The sequence below is a fragment of the Pyxicephalus adspersus genome, chromosome 7, assembly GCF_032062135.1.
Source record: "Pyxicephalus adspersus chromosome 7, UCB_Pads_2.0, whole genome shotgun sequence".
Taxonomy (NCBI): Eukaryota; Metazoa; Chordata; class Amphibia; order Anura; family Pyxicephalidae; genus Pyxicephalus; species Pyxicephalus adspersus.
Genome location: NC_092864.1, coordinates 31,487,832 through 31,502,888, shown reverse-complemented (window position 1 = coordinate 31,502,888; position 15,057 = coordinate 31,487,832). Strand labels below are relative to the sequence as shown.

Below are 15,057 nucleotides of genomic sequence, written 5' to 3'. Positions count from 1 at the left end.
AAAATCCTCCAAACAAAGCCTCACGAAATTCCAAGAACTGCAGTTTGAGGAATTGACACCTCCTTCTTTTAAAAGCAAATTTATTTTTTCTAAGTAGAAACATTTGTTCTACTTACGAGAAAAAAACAATTCTTCATGTAGGATAAACGCTTACAACAATCCCTCCTCCACAGCTTCTGTGTAACCTCATTCAGAGTATACCATGGAGTTGTCACTGTGAGTCAGTGAACGCCTCGCTGCCAATGAGCCAGAACTAAGTGTTCTCTATCGCAGAGTGGGTGTCAAGGCTGACTTGTTGAAGAAACTTGCTTTGGATGCATTCTTAGCTCTGCTTGGTCAGAGTTGAAGTGTAGGTGACACAATGACCATGCTGTACGACATCTCTGATTGTTGGCTGTTGCAAGAACAATAGAGCACAAAAAGCAGACAGCTCAAAGTGCATTAAATCCAAAAAAAGGTATAAAATAAACAATCCAGGAAGAATTACATTCACTGCATCTTGGAACTGCTGCAGATTGGGGGTTGTCAAAGGTGGAATAAATGTCTGTAGAACTATATGCACAAGTGATGTGTATGATGCAGGGGGTCATTTAAAATGTGGCAATCCGGCTCCACCATGGCTCAACTTTCTACAATGAAGATAAGACCATATTTGCATAACTGAGACACCTTCATTTTTTATGGAAGTTGCATTTGTTTAATATTAGGAATAAAGGTGGGGCAAATTGAGCTTCCAGCATAATACATTGTATCATTATACATGTTTTTGGTATAGTAAAGGATGGGTTAAACATCTCTTGGGTTTAGGAAGTGGGTGGGTGGCGGTCAGTTCTTTTTTTCTGTCCTGCAGGAACAACTGAAATTGCGTGGGAATCTCTCCAAAAAGACAGAGATCCCCTCTTGGACAGTAGGTGTCTGCATTGGAAAATGTGCCTTCAGAACCACAACTAACAGGTTTGGATTATTCATCTATATTCTGTTCAGCAGGACAAATACAGAGTGTGAACCTTCCTGGCAGGGACACAGACAGCAATAAAACCTGACCATGGTTCTAACCCCTCATTGCTGTATCCAAACAAAAAATGTGCTTTAGACACATTTTATTGCCATGACAAGTTTGCTTTAAAGATAAAAAGTCACATTGTTTGCTATTGTTTAATAATAAATACCCCCTGCCATTTAAAGTCCATTGAAATGTTAGAACTTTGTCACCCTGGAAGATCATTTGGTAAAAATCCAGCATTAATACTGGCATCCCACAAGGTAATTTAGTAATCCATTGTGTTGGATAACCAATCAACTGATTGCTAATGGGGGCTATTGTAGTCCCTGCAGCAGTGCACCTCCTGTTCATCACCCCCCCCCTCCCCTCCCCTCCATAAAACAGAATCGGCTGCTTGGTGGTAGCAGAGCTGTCTGCAGTCGTTCCTAAAGCAGTCACAGCAATTCAATGTTCAAACAGGGCTCCTCCAGAGGTTGCTGGGTGTTCCATGAGCAATGAGTGATTTGTGCCTCTCAGGTCAGTTTAATGATCTATTTGCTATCTGTAAGCGTGACATTCTTCCTAATGGCCAGCAATGTAAGAGGAATTCTTCCAACTGACCATCACACTAATGTACTATGAGCTTTGAATATAGTAATTATAGAAGCGGTTCCCCAAGACCTTAAAGTTTTTTCAAGGGTTCACCCATGTTATAAAGATTGTGAAACACTGCATTAAATGATCAGTAATTTGCATGATAATTATTGAACATATGTATGGATCCTAAAGCAAAACTGAAACAATGTATTGCTTTTATCATTTATCTTACTTTGCTATGTGCCTTTTATTTATTTTCTGGCCATGTAGCTGCAGCCAATGCTTAGTGCTACTTCCATTTTTTGGACAATGGCCATCAGTGTGGGTTACACATCAACTGCCTGCCCTGGGTTCTGCCATAATAAGATTACATTACTCAGGTGTCATTGTGGAAAAAGCTCCAAAACCCTACAACCAATCTTCTATATATGGGTCCTTTGGCACGATTTACAGTTTTACAAAGGGACGGATATTATTAAGCTTTGTACATTGACATGTGCATGTGTAATCTCTCTTAAATGGATAGCAACAAAGTAAGAAATTAATAACGTATATAGGAGCATAGCCACCAATCGCAGCAGATTCAGTTTCCTAGATTTATAAAAAGGTATTTATGGTAACCTAATGCAGATAAAATTTTAAAGAATTGGTACAAAAAATGTAGCTTTAATTACTGAGGATTGTTCTTTGATGATTTTCGTATTGTGACTATAGTTACACTTTAAATTCACTGACAGGCTAGAAACTGGTGAAATGGATTAAATCTACTGCAGAATGTTTGATTGCTAAACATTCCCACCTGCCAGCCATGTGCTGGAGAGCAAAAAAAAAACCTTCTAGTGTTTGAACAAATGAAGCATTATGCTAAAAAGCAAACAGCTGAAGAACACACAATCCGGACCTGCTGTGGAAACCAACTGGTACAGAAATTCAGCATTGTGCTAGATTTCTCTAAATGTTCTCTTAAGGTGGCCATGTAGACAATAGTGTTTGCCTTACACAATCAACCATGCTATATCTATGGACTATACCAGCTACAGGCTGAGAAATCAACGGAAAAACAATGATTGGGTTAGTAATTGTTATTCACTTCCTCCATATATTTCTCTTTTTTGCACATTACCTCCAAAGTGCATCTTTAGGGGAATTTCCAGGTACCTTTATATAATTACATGTTCCGATAATTATCTTAAAAACATAATTTATTCAATCAAATAAATAACTAAAATCCAGTCCATTCATTTCTATGATATCAGATTGACATAAACATGAAAAAATATTTCTCATTATCAATGAAACAGGCAATACAGCTCTAATCTTGATGAGCTTCTCCGACCAGGCTTCATCAGAAGAACATTTCTTTGGGAGCCTTCATTAATTATTCTAAGCCAAACATAAAGGAAAGTAAAACATGTCCTCCTTATTTTATGGTCATGGAGCGTTGGGTGATCCCAACATTGCGCCTGCAGGTTGCCAAAAAGACACCTTTAGACATTGGACCTGGATGTCACGTTCCCCTTAGATGTTTTATCTTCCCAGTAATAAAAATAGAATAAACTCATTAGATAAAAACTCATTTCTACCTTTCCAGTAAATTTGCAGCTAAAAAGAAATTCCATCAAGCAACGTGTACCATGACCAAATGACCCCAATCTGCCTGGAAAATTTGCCTAAATGACACATTTGCAGAGGAACCTGGGTGGGTTGTAAATGCCTGACCTGAGGATCTGAAATATATGTTCCCAGAGGCTACTTGAGGGTGATTAGTAGTTACAGGGTTACAAGGAAGCTTAATTGTATAATTACATGGGTTGTTAGGATTAGAGGTTCACATAGTGAGAGGGTTACTGGGATGTTACAAGAAAGGTTAATTCTAAAAATGAAAGGGGGGGTTAGTATAAGGGATACAGGAAGTGTTAATGCTAAGAAAGGAGAAGGGTTTACTATGAGGAGTATTGGGGAATTAAAGTGGAATTCTAGTCTTGACTTTCTTTTTAAACATTGGTAGATAGTCCTATCATGTGCTGAAAATTACTAGTCCCATTCCCCTGCACCCTGTGGCTTCTGCACAAGTTTTAAAAACTGCAGCAGGTATTTTGTGCACACCCCATTTCCTGTCTTATGAACTACAAGGATCATCCACCCCACTCCTCCCCATCTGTGCTGTCATGGTCCTCTCCTGTCAGCAGGGGTGTAGTGGGGCGGGCACGCCGTGCCCTCACTTTTTTCGGGAATGAGGCGTTTTAGATAACAATGATGCACATGCGCACTTACCATGGATAGTACTGTGCCCCGTCTTTTCTTTTTACGACTATACCCCTGCCTGTCAACTGTTTGCTTCTTGTCCTGTCTACCATATACTCTCAGCTTTATGAGTTGGTGTTTCCAAGGATGGTTTGCAGGCAAATACAGTCTGTCCAGAAATGCCTATGTGCTGGTACAGTGTGTGGGAGGCAATGTTGTAAACTGAGCAAATCCCCTGTCCTTGTTTAAGTTTACTATTCTGCTGTCATGGTGTTTATTTCACACACTTCTTCTTCATCATGCCCTAAGTGGAGTCATGTAGAATGTTTAGTGATTCATGAAACTAGATGTTGTACAGTTGTACCTCCTGTGCTAACAATGTGCCTGCACCAGCATGAACATAATAAAAGAGAGCTGAGGTTTGCAATTTATTCTGCTTTTGGCAGTGGTAGAAGACTAATAAAGGTAACATAAGGTCTGTTTGGGAGATGATTTGAGCATAGTGTACACTATAATGTGCAGCATGCCTGTAGAGTATAAAAACCATGTATGGCACTAGAGATGAGCTGGTTGACTGAATGTTCACAGCAGTTAGAAGATCCTTCCCTGTCTTCTGACACATGCCTTGCTTTTAACTGGTCAGTGTTTGCAGAGAATTTGGACTCCTAAGGCTAAAAAAAGGAATTACACCCTACAGGGTAAAGGTTAAATGAATTAGGACACAATACATAGAAAGAAAGAGGAAGGTTTTGGGGTACCCTATTGTGCTGTCTAGAGTTCGCCTTTAATTTTTTTTGTTAAGATACTTAAGAGGGTTAATGTTACAAGGAAGATTATTGTTAGAGTTAGTGTTGGGGTCACAGAGGGTATAGGTTTTGGGGTCATAAAGAGTGTAAATTTTGGAGGTTGGGGTTAGATAGAGGAATAGTGTTGGGTTTATTGGTAGGATGTTTCTTTCATGGGGAGTCTGAGGGTAACAGGTGCTAGTGTAGGGTTTAATATAGGGGTATGTCTTTAGGATTTGCAGGAAGGGTTGGTTTTGGGGGTAAAGGGAAGGTTGGTGTGAGGATAACAGTGAGGGTTATAAGTGTAAGGGCTACAAGGCCAGAAAATGGTTGGGTTCAGGGAGGGTTAGCATGTTCGCCCCCCGGAGTAGGGCATTCCCTGTAGCTCTGAGCTGAAAATAATTACCCCAAAAGTTTTTGTTGCAATGTTGGGCTGTATTTCCCACATGTTTTTCAATGCAAAAGATTTGAGCTTGTCTGGAATGAACAGAACACGACAGGTCACCTTTATTATTTTCCATTCAAATACAGGAGTCACTAAGTGCCATCAAATGACAAAAAACCTTTCCCAAGTCACCGGATCCAAAACCTCAATCACTCGTTGGAATTGTCAGCGCTGAGCCATGCATCGCCATGTTAGCTTATTATTGTGTGCAAATACAAAAAGAACAAGAATAAAGGGGAACTAAAAATACACGCAAAGCCTGCTCTGCGGAACATCTTGTATTCATAAAAATAGATTACAGGGCACGGCAATGATTTACCGTCGAATATCAAGATTGTCATAATCCCTGTGTTAAAGCCTCTGAGAATGCACAATTTTCATTTTCCAGTCGGAAAAAGGTTGAATTTTGTCTGGCCTGGCGACAGTTCCTGGACAGAACAAAAAAGTAGCATTTTCCGATATTCACCAAACATTCAATGCAGATGAATCTTTTAGATAGATGTGCTTTAAAAATGAGTGAATATGGCTTTCACTAAACATTTGCTGGTGGTACATCTAACACAGACTTACCACCAGCAAATGTTTGGTGAAAGTCACATTCACTGAATGTTTTAAATATGTCCAATAGTCCTTTTTAAAATATATTTTATACGCACAGCAATCTGTTTTATTGATGAGAAATCGAGATCCTTCAAATTCTATGTACCAAAACTGTGTTGCTATTTTACATATTTGTGCTATCCATTAAAAGTGTACACCAAGCCAAAACTTCTCTTGGGTGTAGATAAGAACTACTATAGCGTTACAAATCTGTATAAACAAACCTATTAAATCTTCACAAACTCTCCACTTTTTATCCAAAAAACAACCATCAAGCTCCAGTCCAACAACTGCTTAGCTTATGATGATGTCATTGGTTTGCTGCAGGCAGGAAGAAATGTTTCCTTAATCTCTTCCACCCCATGCATTATACTAACATATTGGGCCTGATTTATTAAACTTCTCCAAGGCTGTAGAAGATAGACTATCGTGGGAGAACCTAGGTGATTCAGCAAAAACATGCATGAAAAACATTTGCCAACTAATAGCAAATTATAAAAGGAAATTCAGTCCAGCTTTGCTGGATCACCCAGGTTCTTGCTTGATAGTCTATATTCTCCAGTCTTGGAGAACTTTAATGAATCACGCCCTATGTGTTATGCATAACACAAAGTTGCCTTGGAACCTCTTGGTAGATCTGTATTCTGGCTATGATTTGCCTCTATACACCTTTTAAATCCTATTTGCAATTTGTGACTCGACTTCCCACATAGTAGAAAGTTCCTTTCTGGCTAAATATGTTGAACCCTTTGCTCCATTTGATATCAATGACTGCTTCATGGAAATGGACATTAGATCTAAATAACAGGCATTTATACTCGCAATCAGCCTAACCATTGATTTACTTACATCCCTTGAAGAAGCAAGTGTAGCAAAACACATTGGGTTATTGGGAATGACTTGAACCAATTAATCAAAATGAAGTCATGGTATCTTTTGCTTATGGACTTTGATTTTTGAATGATTCATGGCTAATACAGTGTTGGATAGTTAATTTCTCTTTTAGCATATATGAGATCCAAAAAAAACTGTTATTGGTTAATGTATTACTTTTAAAAAACACAATTATATTATGAACCAAAAAAACATATTGGTTCTTGGATAAACCAAGTCTGGGTTTATCTTTGGTTTTTTTTTCTGTATTATATAAAGATATTGTCAGGGGTAAGAACTGTCATCACTGAGAGCTAATAAATACCTTGATGTGTTACAATGACACAATATTTACTTAGTATATTTGATAACGAACGCCATTGATAAATTGTCAGTTCATTGAAAAGTTGTGCCAAGATAACTGGAATTAGTGTCTCCTATAATTTCTTGTAATGTCTCTCTTATTATTAATGTGCTGATTGTGCTATATGGTAATTGTCCAGATTCGTCCGGGCGCTGCCATCTTTGTCTTCTCTTCAGGGTTCTTCATCCTACGTCACCCGACCCACGTGTGAGATCATGTGACGTAGGATGAAAAACAATTTGCCAATCTCACTGCGGATTGGGACAGATGGCTGATGGTAAGACTTTGCATACCAGTCTCTCCTCCTCGTATACAGGATGGGTAGGTGTGCTGACAGCGATTTCATGGTCCATCTCACAGTGCAATCATGTTACCTTTTTTCTTTCCTGATCATGGCGCATTTTTGCATTTTGGTGAAACACGTGTTTTTTATGTGTTTATACATATTAACATATGCATAGTAAACATTTTTTTCTAGTTCTGGGTAGAATTATTATTTATTTTTTTCAATTATTAACTGTATTTATTTAGCGCAAACATATTATACATCGCTGTACATTAAATAGGGGTTGCAAATGACAGACAGATGCAGACAGTGACAAAGGAGGAGGAGAGGACACTGCCCAGAAGAGCTTACAATCTAAGAGGAGAGGGAATTAGCACACTATAGGGGGAAGATGGAATGGTGGGAAGTAGTGAGGGTTTTAAGAGGCAGAAGAAGATGGGTAGGTGAGTGTGAAAAGATGGGTTTTGAGGGCTCTTTTAAATGAGCAAAAAGTAGGAGCAAGCCAAATAGGATGTAGAAGACCATTCTAGAGAGTCAGAGTGGGGGCAGTTCTAGAAAAGTCTTGGAGCTGTGCGTGTGATGAGGTTATGAGTGAGGAAGTCATTAGTAGGTCATTGGAAGTAAGAAAAGAGTGGCTAGGGGTACATTTTTGCTATCAGGTAAGAAAAGTAAGTGGGTCAAGAGCTGTGGAGGGATACGGAAGTGATAAACATCCTTTCAATTTTTTGTTTTTGATGTATTAGTGAAAATTCGTAGTACTTCCTGTCCATACAACAGGAAGTAATAAAGTCTTTATGAAGTGAGTGCCTTTTGGACAGTTGTTTCAGAACAGGCGTCCCTTTTGGAGGAATTCCCCTTAACTCCTGTTATGATGATGTATAAAAAGTTTGCAGTTACCATCATTTTCAGTTTACCGCAAACCAGAGAAAAATGAGGGGCTGAAATTTCTAGAATTTTGTGTAACTCAAAGGGCCTGAAAACTGGGATGGGATGTGGCAAATGCTTCTGGGTCAGTGTCAGTGGGAGTAAAAAATGCGGCTGTGTTGGTGGTGTCAGTCTGAGAAGAACTGGCAGTGTCAATGGGATGGAGAATTGGGGAAGCTGTGAAATGTGTTGATTTGGGGGCCACAAGAGGCTCCAGGGAAGGGGAGATGAATGGGTCTGAAATAGGCAGTGTAGCTGTATCACTTTAGGGATTCCAAAAACCCAACTCCCTTTCGTTTAACATACATTTCAGGCCCTTCTAGAAAGCAAATGATAGGATATTACAAATGTGAATGGTCTGCTATAATGCAATATATGTTTCCACATGTGAATTAACACAAAGCAACAAGATGCCAAGATCTAAATGGGCTGTCATGATGAAAATTGTTAGCTGTATGAATAAAAAAAAATTTAATAAATTCTTCAATATGAATACTTACCCAGTGTTGATGTCTTTACAAATCCTTTATGTGTTACAACTAAAATGCTACTCCTTGCATATTTTTATGTTTGTATTCAGGTATATTGGTTTGTGCCCGCATTCTTCTATAGGGGTGCATGACATATGTGTGCAGGGCACCATCTATAATTATTCTTCAGCAGGAGGATATACACTTTTGTATTATGTGAACAGCCAGTGTGCAGCTTCTTAGAATATATTGGTACTTCTGAGATTCGGTGCCATGATACCAATAGTCTGGGTGTCCATGATTTTTTGATGCATTTGTGACACATACCAAAATTTGCAGTGCAGAACAGAAGTATCCTTTTCTTGTATGAGTCTCACCAGGAAAAAATACTTCTAGTGGTGATTTTAATGGAAATTATTCTATCATCAGTGTAACCTGTTCATGTCCTCTGATGAACCAGATGGTGACATAACAGAAAATGGCTCATGTTTTTATTCTTCTGATATGTCATCAGAGATTTCGGGTTTAACTTCTTCAATATCATTGTGCTAATTAGGTGAAACAGCTAGTAAAAGACCTTCATGACACCCCTGGAACCAGTCTTAGAATAGCGATGGTAGGAGTTGTGCCCACACATCTTGCGCTGTACATTGTTGGGGGTTGCAAATCATCCTAGAAATGTCCCATAATATTTACAGCAGCCTGCAGTCCTAAACTACATCAGAATCCCAACTGGTCTCACCTGGTCAGCTCTAATGCTTCCAGCTGGTGTCAAAGTTTGCCTGCTCCTGCTTGCCCACCATATGTTCCAATTGTCCTAACCCCATGATGAGCTGCCCAATTGGGCAGAATGGAGCGGGCAGGCTTCAACACCTTCAGCAAATACTAGCGCTTTTCAAATCAGTACAACATGGGCAGCTCTTGGCCTCATTTGTCCAACCCCTGCCTGGGGCAAAGTGCTGTAAACTGCAGGCTGTTGCAGATATGGCCTGCAGCTTTTGGCTTTGTAACAAACATACTATAAACCATACTATATCCATTTTGTTAAAAAGGCATAAAGCAGGAGGATCCCTTAGGGCTCATTTACACCTTGTGCATTGGGCTGCATTGCTCAATGCGGGCAGTAAAAATACATTGGAGAATTGCAATGGTCCCAGTTCACATAAATGCATTGCACTGTTGTGCACTAGGCAAAAACTGGACTTGCTGCATTCAAACAGCAATAAATATCAAGTTGAAACCTATGAAATTATACAGCAACACAAACAAAGAACATCAATGCATGTTACTAGCAATGTATGTTGGGTAAATCCAGCCTAAAGTTGAACTCTTCCTTCTTCTAGTGATGACTCAAAGTTGGCCCCCATTGCTCCGTCATTTCCGGCAGCGAGTATACCAAGTTCCCCTAGCTGATCTCTCCTTTCATTGGGTTGCCACTGGTATGTTTCATAACCCTGTGGCTGCATTCCCACCATGGTACAGATTTGGTATATAATGCAATGTGCATGTACTGCAGGCATAAATTGCTAGGAAAATGGGGGGAAATGGCCGGGAGGCTGCTTAACATATGCTGAGACAATTCAGAAATGTAAACCTCCCTATTGGTTGTTTAAGTGATAGGCAGTCCTCCTGTCCAATAGGAAACTGTAAGAGATGGGGAGAGGTGGGCTGGCCTTTAACTTCACAAAAATGTCAAGATTTGCATATCAGAGCATTTCAGAATTGGGTCTCCTTAATGTTGGAAATGTTGTGCTATGATACATACACACGTTTTAGGGTTCCTAAACAGCAGCCAGGCTGACAACTGTTTTTAGAAAGGGAAGGTTCCCCCAGCACTTACAGAATTCCTTCTGAATATACCAGCTGCCTGGCTGTCACAGGCAATAACAATAAAAGCTGCTGACAAATGCAGCAAATTTCTTTAAATGTTCTGATTTGCATTCACCAATCACTTGCTACTTGTTGAATCTATTGAACCAGCTTGCAGGCCAGGCAATGAGCAATTTAAGGTGGCAATGGCAGCCAAATTTCCCACCCCACAATAGGATATAATTAAGGAGATTCTTAAACCATGAAAATGGAAAATTCTGCTGTTCCAGTACAGATGTGGTGGCTGCATTAGTTTTCTTTATACAGGCTGTGTACATTCCCTGCAAGCACAGAAAATACCTGTTAATTCTGACACAAACCTGGTGTCCTTGTAACTTCCTGTGCACTGAACTTAATTTTCAAGCAATATTATAAGCCTACACAACAATCCTCTGTATTCAAAAGAACACCTCCTCAATTTTTCATGGAGAAAATTCAATTTTCTGTAATCTAAATCAGGGGAGCACCTTATGGTGACAACATTGCACCTCCATAAATACATTACTGTAAACATTGTCACTTTAGGACAAGTGTGGTAATGGCAGGATCACCAGGTGAAATAAAGCCTGAAACAAAGAAAATGAAGGCAGCTAGCATGCTTATAGATTGCTGAACTGCAATATATTACATTTTCTTTTTTGGGAATTAGTACCCAAAGCAGCATATCCATATTTAAAACAGGGTTGTAATATATCATCTCACTGCATTTTAAAGATAAACTAAACACCTTTGATTTTTTTCCCCAATCAAAAGGCACTTTTATAGGAAAGTTTCTAACCCCAGCATATATTCTTCTTCCAGACTCTGCCTATTTACCTCTTTTTTCAGCAATGAACTATGAAGAAGCAGCTTACCACAGTGGTGAGGTCACCCCTACCTAAGCACCTCCCCATAAGCCTGAATTATATTAGGGTGACAGCACCAGTCAATGCAGCAGAGCTTTATCATTTCGCCTCAATTAGGCAATTACAAAGCGTTAGATGGGTTTTAAAAATATATTTCATGATTTGTAAATTCATACATAATGGAATAATGAGCGCTTTTTATATTGCTTGCGAAGAAAAATTGATTTAAAACCATAATTGTAAGTAGAATTTGTACTAATCTAAATTATAGAATGGCTGTGCCTGTAATAGGTAATCCCATTAAATAAAAAACCTTGAAAATATATGAATGGTTTATGGATTCAGCACCAAGGCCAGCAACCAGGCAGAACATAATGGAGCAGGCATGCTAAAGGAGTATTAGGCAGCAGCAACCCCAGCATGGGTTAAACATCTCCTACGTGCACTCCATAGGAGCTGCATATAAATTATGAATGCCATTTAATCCTGTGCAGAATGGAAGCACAATGTCACCCTGTGCAATCATTATCAAAGCCTGGTGCTGGAAGAATCCATCAAAGATGAAATCAGGGCTCGATAAAAAGGGTTTGGATTTCAAGTCATATAGAAAAGATAAAAAAAAAACAATATATATATATATATAATATATATATATATATATATATATATATGTAAATGTTTATATATTCCAATGACTCAAAGCAGACACAAGCCTCTATCATTTGCATGCTACCTAAGGTTTATCCAGCCCTAATGAAATATTCACCAACAAAGCCCCATCCAATTCTCCCAAACCATCGATCGGCTCATACACACAATACAAAGATCAAAAACTCAGCAAAAAAAAAAAAAAAAAAGAAATCAAATAATTTCAGTTCATCTTTTTTTTAAGTATACAATATAAAACAATACGCTTTTTTTTGTACATTTGAACACCGTTGGCACATCGAACAGTTTCATCGTCAAACATATTGCGGCATTTGTGTGTTCCAGCTGTATTTGTTACATTCATACATACTATGAGGTGTCTGAAATTTGGATGGAAAAAAAAGAAAAGTCCATTTTTTGGGTCCGGTACCCAATCATTCCTTAGCTTAGTTACCTGCAACATGGGTGGGTGAGAAAGGGGGGCTGCAGGGTGACAGTAATAAGAGAATGATAAATCCCCCACATTAAAAGAGGGTGTTGAGGATGAATCCCAGGTGAAAAGATATTAGAGGGAGATGGAAGTCTTGGAAATGTTGTTTAGACACAGATTATCAGATTAGGTTTTGGGGTTCTTGTTTTGTTTTAATGAGAAAGAATGGAAGAAAGAAAAAAAATGTAGTGCAATGCCAATGAAATTCCTCAATCCTTGATGCTAACGTGTGGTGAATGTACACAACAAAAAATGACTGCAAAATAAAAAAGAACAAACAAAAAGATGACTGATTTTGTTCTCTGGGAAACAACCACCCTGGTGCCAGTAAAAACCCGGAATGTGAAATTATAACTGCACCGAGACCTAGCAGCGTCTGCTGCGCCTGTTACCCTGGAGACAGAGGGATCAGTTCAAGCTTGTGGATTTTTTTTTTCAGGTTTGCAAAAAAATTAAAATAAATAATGAATAAAGTGAAGTGCATCTTTACACCAGTAAAGTAGGTTTCCTTTAACTCTTTTGCTACCTAGGGACAGGCTACGTCGACACGCGCCTGGCCCAATGGCGACCCAATGGAGGTTGCGATGCTGCCCAACCCTCAGTGCATAAAATTGGCACTGAAGGCCAATTGTCGAGTCTGTTTCCTTGTCTGCAGCCTTGAGAGGTGTAGGCCCCAGTCTTCAAGTTGATCATGGACAATTGTTGGTTTTGCCTATATGTGTCCACACCCATCCCTACCCACAGCCCCCTTAGCTCTCCAGGCCCTAACGGTCCAAATTTATAGTCCAGTGGCCATTGGGTTCTCTAGACTCGCCTTCGTTCTTCAGATCCTGGAAGACCTGTGTGAAAAAATGAGGGTCGGAGTTGATCTGCAGCATTTTGGCACTCATACGGTCAATGATGCTCAGACAGCGTTGCCAGAAGACCTCCTTGTCTGTCTCCACAAGGAAGGGCTTTAAGGGGTAGGAGATCTCATTGCCCATGTAGGAATAAGCCAAGTACAGGCAGGTGAGGAAGGAAGCTTGGAGCTCATACTCGCTAGACAGTTCATCTCCAATGGCCTCTCGGCAAAGCAGGTAGACAAACACTAGGTTGGCAGGGGTGATGAAGCCTTGGTCTTGCCAACCTTGCAGTAGCAAGGAGCGGTCTACGTTACGGAACCACATGGTGGGCTCCCCGGGGCTTAGCTCCTTCAGTTTATAACAGCGGCGGCAAACAAACTCCCCCAGGCATCGAAGGAGTTCACCGGTGGATGCCTGGACGATGACCCGGCGAGGTGAGCAAAGGGATCGCCCGCTGGCTGTCTTTTGCACAGCCACCAGCTGCTGCTGTTGGATCTTTTGACCTTCCAAGGAGCTTGGGGGCACCGTAGGAACGGGCACAGGCTTTGGTTCTCTACGACCTGGGCTCACTTGGGATTTACGTAGGTTCTCATGATTGAGCTGCTCCACTGGGTTGTTGTTGGGAAGCAGCAACCCATTGATAGGTCCTGGGTTGGGGTTTATCTTCTTAGCGTTCTTCTTCTTGGCAGAAGCCGCCACCAGCCTCTTCCAGGTGAGGGCAGAGATCAGGACTGAATGTCTTTTTAGGCTCTTCTCTGGTTTGCTGCCTCCATTCTTGCTGTTGGGGATGGCCAGGTACCCACCGCCTACTCCAGGAGGTTCAGGCTTCTTGTCATCCAAAGGTCCGGCCTTGCCAGGTGCCGGAGACAGAGACAATACCGTGCCCATGGTTAGGTCTCCCAGGTGGCACCACGTTAATACAAGGCGGAAGAGCCGCACAGGTGACCCGGCTTTGGAGGGAAGCTGAAGATTGAAGTCTGTGCAGCTGGCTGGATGAGCTTGGTAAATTGATAAAGGAGATCTGTGCAGGTCAAGGGGCGAGGAGAAGAGGATCGGCACAGAATCTGATGTGGGGAAGCCTTTTCAGCCCAGAAAATCGGTGCAAAGCTCTGACAATAGCAGGATCAGGAGCAGAAAATCCTGGTGGGTAAAATCAGAATCCAATAGTCCAATGCTGACTGTGTGAGCTCAGTATGCAAAGCTGTGACAGGATGCGGTGCAGGTTAGCACTGACAAGCAGAATCTGTGCATTGCAATCAAGGTGAGATGGATCCCTGGCAGGTTGCTTTTAGGATGGCTGTTCAGCTGATGCCCAGATTGCGGTACCTTGGGATGGATGGGCCGGAGATGATCAGCCCTGCGCACCGCTCCTCTCCCCTCTGCAGCATCCAGCGCACACAGCTCAGGCTCTCACACCGGGGGCGGGAGCAACACAGCCCAATCATAGCTTCGCCCGGCTCTGAGCGACGGGCAGCTCGGCCAACCAGATCCGCGGGGATAAACGGTGGGGGTGCAGAAAAGCCGTGGGCTGCTGGATGCAGCTTTGCGGGTGGGTGTGGGACTGCACCAGGAGCACGGACACGGGGGATCGGGTCACCAGGCCGTAATTCCCCTCTCCGTGTCTGCCCAGCGGCTACATGAGAAATGGTAAATGTCATTAGGGCCACCTGTTTAATGATAGGGCCCCAGGCAGGGTCCGGGCAGGGGCCCCAATACAGAATCAGCACCTGTATGTAATGTCATAGCTTTATTTACAGATTATATCGGACCAATCACATTCATCTGCACAAATA

At 41.1% G+C, this 15,057-nt stretch overlaps 1 protein-coding gene across 1 annotated transcript; it reads right to left on the bottom strand.

Moving 5' to 3' along the window:
* Positions 1 to 12,153: 12,153 nt before the first annotated feature.
* CDK5R2 (cyclin dependent kinase 5 regulatory subunit 2) lies at positions 12,154 to 14,666 on the bottom strand. Its single transcript, XM_072418014.1, has one exon. It carries the CDS (start codon positions 14,150 to 14,152, stop codon positions 13,187 to 13,189), a length of 966 nt encoding a protein of 321 aa, XP_072274115.1. The 5' UTR covers positions 14,153 to 14,666; the 3' UTR covers positions 12,154 to 13,186.
* Between the last annotated feature and the right edge of the window lie 391 nt (positions 14,667 to 15,057).